This window comes from Pteropus alecto, unplaced genomic scaffold (genome assembly GCF_000325575.1).
Source record: "Pteropus alecto unplaced genomic scaffold, ASM32557v1 scaffold41, whole genome shotgun sequence".
NCBI lineage: Eukaryota > Metazoa > Chordata > Mammalia > Chiroptera > Pteropodidae > Pteropus > Pteropus alecto.
Window position 1 is genome coordinate 1,012,908 of NW_006430464.1, and position 8,797 is coordinate 1,021,704.

At 63.0% G+C, this 8,797-nt stretch overlaps 2 protein-coding genes across 2 annotated transcripts in view; both read right to left on the reverse strand.

Moving 5' to 3' along the window:
• Nucleotides 1-500: 500 nt before the first annotated feature.
• Nucleotides 501-7,329, reverse strand: SPIB (Spi-B transcription factor). Its single transcript, XM_006905005.3, has 6 exons — nucleotides 7,287-7,329; nucleotides 6,400-6,427; nucleotides 4,959-5,031; nucleotides 4,471-4,685; nucleotides 3,909-4,059; nucleotides 501-2,939 (listed from the first exon to the last, which is right to left on the reverse strand). Exons 1-6 carry the CDS (start codon nucleotides 7,307-7,309, stop codon nucleotides 2,641-2,643), a joined length of 789 nt encoding a protein of 262 aa, XP_006905067.1. The 5' UTR covers nucleotides 7,310-7,329; the 3' UTR covers nucleotides 501-2,640.
• A 706-nt stretch (nucleotides 7,330-8,035) lies between these two features.
• Nucleotides 8,036-8,797, reverse strand: part of POLD1 (DNA polymerase delta 1, catalytic subunit) — a 17,939-nt gene continuing 17,177 nt past the window's right edge. Inside the window, exons 25-26 of the mRNA XM_006905006.3 lie at nucleotides 8,674-8,771; nucleotides 8,036-8,223 (exon numbers count right to left, since the gene is read on the reverse strand). Of these exons, the coding sequence (XP_006905068.1) occupies nucleotides 8,118-8,223; nucleotides 8,674-8,771 (204 nt within the window). The 3' untranslated portion in view covers nucleotides 8,036-8,117. The remainder of the gene's footprint in view (nucleotides 8,224-8,673; nucleotides 8,772-8,797) is intronic.

Consider the following 8,797-nt stretch of genomic DNA (forward strand, 5'->3'; position numbering starts at 1 on the left):
GGGCACCGGAGGTGTCCTCGCCGGGGGCGGGCGCGGAGGCCGGGAAGGCCCTGGAGGGCTGCCCGGACGTTGGCGCCCTTCCCGGCAGGGGGACCTGTGGCTTTCTGAACGGGAGTGATGGTGGCTGGACCTGGGTCGGGGGGGAGCTTGGGAGAGGAGAGGGTCTTGGGGACCCCAGGTATTATAGGAGGAAAGCGAAGAGGTGGGCGTGAGAAGGAAGGGAAAGGTGTGGGGGGCTCGGGGTGCGGGACCCGGTGTGAAGGAAGGCAAGTCCTCTGGGTTTTCTTTCTGACCACCTCCCCCTCCCCCTTTTCCAAAACCCCCTATGAGCCGGAAACTTCCCCGCCTCCAGGAAACGCCAAGCCAACCCGGCGGCAGCCTCCGTATGACGTCACGGGTTGCCAGGCAGACTGCCACGCCGCTCCCGCGTCAGCGGCACCGCGCCAGGCCCCGCCAGCCAGAGGGCTGTATCCAGAGAGAGGAGCTGGGAGATTCAGAGAGGGAGGACAGAAATCTGGAAAAGGGGGACAGAGACCCAGAGGGGTAGACACAGAGATGAGTGTGAAACAGAGACCCAGAGAGAGAAGGAAGCGGGGAGAGAGCCGAGAACTCTAGTCATCAAGCGACAAAAACTGAAGCGAACCGGTGCCTGTAGCTCAAGCCTTCCAGCTCAGCCTGGTCTGGCTCTAACTGCCGCATCCATCACCTCTCTCTTCTCCCCCCGCACTGTCCCAGTGTCCCCGAGGGCCGACAGGCCCCAGTAGACCGGCAGCATTGCAGTCCCTGACACAGGGTCCTAGGAGGTCAGTCTACCTTGATTTGCTTTATTTTATTTTATTCCATACTCAGGGCAATGATGATAGTTTTTGCAAAAAGGACCTCATTTGCAAAAGGAGGCCTTGGGGAGGACATTTTGTCCCCCACAAGCCCCACCCGCCTGGGCCCCCTCCCCGAGGCGGGGGTGGAGGCGTCCTTCTCTTGAGGGCAGGTCCCAGTCTGGGCTCTGCTCCCAGACATTGTGCTCCCCTGGAAGGCTCTTCCCTCCCTGTGTCCGTGAGTCCGTGATGTTTCTTGCTTGTCCTCCTGGCGGTCAGTGCGGGGGGGAGGAGGAATTTCTGGAGACGGATCAAAAGCCTGTCCACAGGGCCGCAAGGGACCTTCTCCATCTTCCTCCTCTCCCTTTTCATAGAAAGGACACCTGGGGCCCAGCAGCAGCAAGTCTTTGACCCTCGATCCGTCAGCCGCCCGGGCTCAAGGGCCTGGGACTCAGGCCTCAGCTGCGGCCTCTCATACCCTGGGGGATCCAACCAGAGCACTCACAGTTCATTCAGCCTTCACCTCTGGCTGGGTCACACCAGGGCTCGAAATGTGAGGTTGGGGGCCCAGGGAACTGAGAGAAGCCACCGGAATATGACAGCCAGGGGCGGTGGGGTCCGAGAGGGATTGGAGCACAGAGGCCCCATTGGGAGGGTCTAAGAAGCCTGCCCGCTGTGACTGCATCGTGTCAAGTTTTAAGTAAAGGATTTTGTAAAATCTCCTTCTATTGAAATGTCAGCTAATTTGGATCCCCCCTTCAAAACAAACAAACAAACAAACAAAACAGCAGTGAACCCGCGGAAACCCACTGGAGGCACCTGATCTACCCCACAAAGGGTGGCAGGTCACCAGATGGAGATTTCTAGTTAGTAATGACATGGGAAGAGGGGCCAGCAAGATCACCCACAAATCTTCCGAGTGGCCAGGATGATCCCCAGCGTGGCCCTGTGGAGGGCACCCCGAAATGGAGAAAGTCCCATGACACCTCAGGGCTGATGCTGCGGTACCCAAAGGCACCCATCAGGTGGAAATTCTGGGCTGGCCAACATGCGATTGGAGGATCCCAGACAGACAAGGGGACCCCAGAGGCGGCCCAGAGCTGACAAGGTTCACTGAGGTCCCCCCAGATCTGACAAGAGTGTCTTCAGACATGACCAAAGGATCCCAGAGCTGTCTTAGCTGTGATTGGAGAAGTCCAGACACAAAAAAAGTGATGGCAAGGTAGCTCCAGAGCACCAGGGGATCTCGAAGGTGATCAAGAGATTTGGGGGGACAGATAGGACAAGAGTCGCAGCTGGGCACAGAGCTCTGAGACATGATAAAGGGGACCCAGAGGCCCCAGATATAACTAGAAGATTTCAGAGCTGACAGGAGGAACCCAGAGATAAGCAGGGATCCCAGAGAGACCCTGGACAGGGCTTAGGGGTGCTGGCAGCACCCCCCTCCTTGTGTGAGACCTGTGGGCTCACCCTCCCCCGGGGGAGATTGGGGGATCATACACACAAGAGGTCTCAGAGAGGTCCCCGGCCTGGATGGGAGACCTCAGACATCACAAGGGGACCCCAGAGAAGCTCTTGGGGTTCTGGAAGCACTGACCCACCCCCTCCAGAGACAGACACACGGTACAGTCGTCTATGGGTCCTGTGACCCAGGCCACGCAGATCCTGGGGATCCCGGACATGACAAGGGAATCCCAGAGGGGCCCTGGGCAGGGCTTAGGGATTATGGCATTCCCCCCGGCCCCCCAGTGTGGGGAGTCCACTGGTCCTATGACCTAGGGTGTGGGGACGCCAATGTGACACCGGCGTGGAGACCCCGTTGGGCTCAGGCCCGGCGGGCGGCGGGCAGCAGCGCACTGTCAAACTGGTAGGTGAGCTTGCGCTTGACCTTGCGGATCTCGCCGGTCTTGGCGTAGTTGCGCAGGGCGCGCGCCAGCTTCTGGTAGGTCATGCGCTTGCGGTTGCCCTTCTGCTGGCCCCAGCGGCGCGCCAGGAGCTCCTTGTGCTTGGAGGAGAACTGGAAGACCCCGGCGCCTGGCTCCACCCACCACACGCACTCACGCATGTCGCCGCGAGTCAGCAGCCCCAGCAAGAACTGGTACAGGCGCAGCTTCTTGCGGGCCCCTGTGGCGGGTGGGAGGCGTCAGGGGAGGAGTCCTGCCGGGCGCCGCCCCCCACGCCCATCCCGCGGCAGCCCGCCCCGCCCCCGCCGAGCCTCGGTCTCCCCATCGAGCGAACTGGGGTGAAGGAGGTGGCCGTTACATGCACCTGCCTGGTTCTGTCTGTGCCCCGCCCCCATCCGAGGCAAGGCCCTCCCCCTCCCTGAAGCTGTCTTCCCAGGACCCCCTGGCCGACCCCTCCTTCCTTTCTCACGATTTGCATCTATCCTGTGCTCTGCTTGGCAGGGGACCACATACCAGACAAAACCCCACCTCTGCCATTTCCAGCTTAGAAACGTGACCTTGGGGTGGCAACTGAACCCCTCTGCGCTGGGCTACGAATGAGGCTAATGTGTGTGTGTGTGTGTGTGTTACTTTTACGAACTTCGTGCCGGGCGCGTTATGATGATGAGCTCATTTCGTCTTCATCATAACCCCACGAGCTGGGGGTGATGGTGATGACGTCCGTTTTACAGGTGGGAAACTGAGGCCGGAAGAGAGGAAGCTGCCAATGGCCCCAGCCTCTCAGGGGCTGTGCCTAACGGACGCTGGGCACAGAGGCTGGGAAGCAAGGGTTGACTATGTGGGAGCTCACGCCTTAATTGTATCTGTTGCTACCGTATCGGGAAGGACGGCGGAGATGCGCTGATTGTCATGTGGCTCTCGCTACCCGCCTTCTCCCGCTTGATCCTCCCAGCCACCAGAATCAGACACTTCCTGTCATCCCCGCTGTGCGCATGGGAAACCAAGGCACAGACAGGCAGGCGGAGGCCTGAGCCCACGGTCCCACAGCCAGCAGGGACCGTGGCCGAAGTGCCCTCGGCGCTGGAGCGCACTGCAGGTGCTTGAGAAACCGTGGTCCTTCCGCCCCCCTCCCATCTCCAGTTGGAGACCCCGTCCCGCCTCCGGCCCCGCCCCACTCGCTCCCACGTACCTGCCTCGGATCCCCTCCCCTCGGGGCTGGCCACTAGGGCCTCATCTGACTCGCTGTCCGAGACCTCCAGGGCGGGGCTGTCCAGCAGCAGGTCCCCCTCTTCAGACAGCATGGGGCTGGGGTACGGGGCGCAGGCCGAGGGGCCCAGGGTCTGCGGGAGGTCAGGGTCACCTGCAGTCTCGGGGTCCCCTTTTCTCCCTCCCTCTGCCCTTGGCCCTTGGCTTCCACATCCTGGCCCCGAGTGGCCCTCCGGGCTTGGTTTACGGCCTGCACCCTGGCCTCAGTTCTGATCTCCATGGTGTGGCTGGGGCAAACCCGGCCGCCCGCATGAGAGCCCACCCCATGCAGATGACCTGGGCCGCCCCCAGCTCCGTACGTGCAGCCCCCCGCTCAGCCGTGCCTCTGTCGGCCGGTCAATGCCATGGGGCAGTAATGGTACCCAACCTCGGAGGTTTGCCAGAGCGACGAAGGGGCTAACGCACACACAGGTTCTAAAGCAGTGCCTGACACCAGCACACCTCGATCAAATGATGAAGATTTTGATGGTCTCTCTGCCCCTCACCTGGCCAGTGAAGTCCTCCGTGGGGTACGCCGGGAAGCCAGGCCCTGGGGCCTCTAGGCTGGGGGTGGGGTCGAGGCTCCCCGCAGAGCTGTAGGTTGAGGGTCCATAACAGAGCTGGACACCCTGGGGGTGGCCAAAGGTGGCCACGGCTGGATCGAAGGCTTCGTAGGAGGTGGCAGGGACCAATGGGGCCTCGGTCCAGCCCCACAGGGAGTCTGGGGAAAGGGCACTGAGTCAGAAGCCAGGAGGTCTGGCCACGCCTCCCCCCCCCCGCACTGGGAGCCCCCCGGCACAGTGGGGCCATTGTGGGCCGTGCAAATCTCTGACCCCAGGATTTGCATGGGTGGGAGAGGAAAAGGAGGAGGCTGGAGGCCTGGGCTAATCTCGTCCTGCTGTGTGAGGGGACAGTGTCCCCTGGGCCTCAGCTCCCCTTCCTGTGAAAGGGTCCAAGGAGCAGGTGGGGAGGGGGCTGGGCCAGGGTCACTCACCTGGAGCCCCCTCTGAGTCAGGGTAGCTGGGGTGCTTGCAGCTGTCCAGATCGTAAAAAATTCCATCTGGGTACTGATGGGGGGCAGAAAGAGGGGTCATCGAGGCTGCAGAGAGCCCCCCACCCAGAATAGTAGGGAGACTCCACAATGGATGGGGGGTGGGTGGCAAGAGGCTGGGAGAGGAAGAGAGAGACACAGGATCTCGAGGAGAAACACAGACAGGGCGAGGGGGCAGAGACAGAGAGCAGGCACTAGAGACAGCGGCGGAGAGGTACAGAGAGAGGACACAGACACACACGAAGGCCCAGAGGGCGACCCCGGCGGGAGACACAGAAGCCAGTTCCCTCCAAGACTGTGGGCTCCCGGGACCCCCAGCATGCCCCTGCCCCTGTGCACAGTCGCGCCTGGGGGGTGCAGAAGAATTTCCCTGGTCCACCCGAGGGCAGGAGGCGGAGGACGAGAGGATGGACATACTCTCCCAGAGGCAAAGTCTCAACGTTTCCTTTATCCAGCCCTGTTCGGCTTCGTGTCTCACCAGCAAAGTCTCGCAAAGACGAAAGCTGGGTATGTACCATCCCGCTGGCCCGACAGAACCGAACACGTCGGTCCACAGAAAGCCTCTTCGAGAATAATCGGAGCCGCTTTACAAATATCCCCAAAGGGGGAGCGGCCCCCGTGCCCGTGGACGGGAGAATGGACACAGTGCGGTGAGGTCCCGCGGTAGAGTATTATGCAGCAAGGACAAAGAACCGGCACCTGACACCTGGTGTTCGCGAAGGAAGCCGGACCCAAGGGGGGACACCTTGTGTGATTCGCTTAATGGAAAGTTCGAAACTGGGCCAAACTAACGCACGGTGGGAAATGTCAGAGCGGGTGTCGCCGGGGAGGCGCACGGAGGGCGGGGGGGCGCTATTCCAGAGCGACAGGATGTCCTCGGCCTTTGTCTCATTAACGGCCACACAGGTGTGTGCATGATTGATAAGACCCTCGTTCAGCCGCACGCGGATGCGTGTCACTTTACCCACCCGTGAGTGACACCTCGATTTTTTAGGAAAAGCAAAACTCGTCCCGTTGGAGGAGGGCGGGGATGAGCTGAGGGAGGGGTGGCCGAAGCGAGTGCTCTTCGAGGCCATGAGTGAGGTGTCGTTCCTGACTGCGCCGTGGGTGTCCGGTGTAGTGTGCCGTGCGTCTGCTGTATTACAGGTTAAAAACTTGAACATGGGAAAAAAGGCAGAGAGAAGGAAAAGGCGTGAAGAGATTTGCGGAGACAAGAAAAAGCGACAGGAAGTCGAGGGCACGAAGGCCTCCCCGCTCCGGGAAAGCGGGGCCCAGAGCCTGGGCCTGCGGGAGCTGGTGGCGGACACTGGGCTGGAGGTGGGGAGGTCCCAGTAGGCCACGCGGGCGCTCCCACCCCTGTCTGGTGCCCGGGGCCCCCACTCACCAGGCAGCTGAAGTGCGGCCCCTCGAGCCTGGAGGGAGAGAGACGCAGGGGCATGTCAGGCCGCCGCGAGCCGGCGGGGGGAAGGGGGCCGCAGCTGTGACCACCGCAGCCCATCTGCTGCGTGTTCGTGTGTGAGACCAGCCCCGCCACACGCGCCCCCACTCCCCCATGGGACAGGAAGTGGGAGGCGGGGGCCAGGCAAATGTTCCCCCTCCCCTGGGATTTGCATAGTCAGAGGCTTGGGGGGGTGGGCAGGGAAAGTGAGGGAGAGAAAGTCCCCAGAGAGATGTGGGAGCCAGCGGGCCAGTGGGGGCAGGGAGGGGGCCTCCGTTAGCCGGCGGGGTCCAATGGGTCCACCTTGGACCAATGGAGAGAGAGGGACAGACTCAGCAAGGGGGGGCGAAGAGAGCAGGAAAGGGAAAAAGGTTGGGGAGACTCTCACGCACGGATGCGGGAAGCGTTACCGAGCCCCAGAGGCAGAGATGGGGGACAGGAGAGGTGACAGGTGGAGGGAGAACTGGAAAGAGGCTGAGACAGACACAGAGACAGGAGCAAGACACAAGGCAGAAAGACCCAGAAACAGAGACGATGAGGCAGGAAGTGGAGAGCAGCAGTGAGCGGGACCGAGGGGAGCCAGGGAGCGACACCCATGGAAGTCCCCACCGCCCAGAGACTTCAGCAGGGCCGGAGGCCAGTGTCCCACAAAAAGGCTTCTGGGGTCAGGGGGTGATAGGGAGGGGATGGAGGAAAGAACCGAAGGTGGGAAGGGAAGAGAGGGAGACTCAGAAATGGCAGGAGCCAGCACAGACCCCCGCGGAGCCGAGCCCCCCAGCCCCCCAGAGGGGTGCACAGCCGGCCCGGGGCGCAGGTTTAGGGGCCTCACTCACTGTGTGGCCTCCAAGGCGAGCATGGTGCTGTTGGCTGGGTTCACTGCTGCAGGCTGCAGCCGCCACCCTTAGCCACCCCTATTTATACCTTGGCCCAGCCCCCTGGGGGGCAGGGGTGCCAGCAGCTCGGCCCTCCTCGAAATTCCCCTCAGGGAGGGGGTCATGGGAGGGGGCTGGATTGCACAACCTCTTGGTCACATGGTGGAGAGGGCGGGTCCAGGAGCTGTCTGGATTTGGGGATCCCCATGGTTGGGAGTGGGGGGTGACCCTGAGGGGTGGAGATGGCATAGATTTGGCGGGGCCCACGGTTCGTGGGTCAGTGAAGTGGGGGTCGTAAACTCGAGGGTCCCTGAGGAAAACCCAGGCCCAAAGCAGATGGAGACCCCACAGCGGAAACATCGTGGGTGTGTGATGAGGGCGGGGTGTCCCCTGGTGGTGCCGGGACCGCGAGGCTCTGTGTGGGGGCTGCCCCCGGCCTGGAGGGAATAGGCCGGCACCTGGCGAGCCAGCTGGCCCTCGGGGCGGGTGGGCTGGGCAGAGCTGTGCCCACATCCACTCAGGGCCCCGGGGGACACTGAGGCAGGCCTGGCGGCGTACGCTGGTAGCAGAGGCAGGAGCCCAGGTATCTGTGTGGCGGGCAGGGGGTCCGGCGGGGGCCTCTTGGGGGTCAAGGGGTCCCAGTGGAGAAAACCTGCCCTGGCCAGCACCTGACAGTGGACCTTGTCTCCCCAAAACCACAAAGCACCAGGTAACAAAAAGAGAGATCTTTATTCATTCTCTGCTGGTCCCATCCGTCAAAGCCCTCCCCTGGGAAGCCCGCGAGGTCAGAGGTCACCAGGCCTCGGGGCCAGGGGGCCCGAAGCGTCTCAGCAGCTGCTCCTGGTCCTGCAGGTCCTTGCGTACCTTCTTGCGCATGTAGAAGATGGGGCAGTCCCGGCTGCGGGCGGGGTCAGGGTCAGGGCTGGCTGCCCGGGCTGCACCTGAGGCCCGCGCCCAGAACTTTGACCCTGGCCGGCTGCCCGGCCCCCCTCCCGGGGCGGCTGTTTGCTCAGCGGGCATGGGGGGAGCCGATAACAGTGGGTGCCCGCTGAAGCCCGGGGCCACCGGCCGTAGATCACCTGTCACCTGGCTCACCTGGCGTGGGAATCCAGCCCGCCCACCTGTTCCCTGGGGAAAGCCCAGCCCCACCCTGCGGGAGGGGGTCAGGGCTGGGGGGCCATTCCCCAGGCAGGCACTGGGCACCCCGCCCTGTTCCACTCAGCAGCCCCGGGTCCTGACCCCCGGGGGGGCTGGGGTGTGCCTGGGCCCGTTCACAGGCCACAGCGGGGGCCGGTGAGACCCCAGGGCCAGATAAGGGGGGTGTGGGGGGCAGGGCGCGGCCTGAGACCTGGTGCAGATGACGTCCTCGTGCAGGCTGCCCTGGCAGCGCTGGCACTGTGTCCACAGGCGTGAGAAGCGCTCCTCCAGGGCACTCAGGTGGGACACCTGGGGACGGCGGGGTCAGCGGAGGT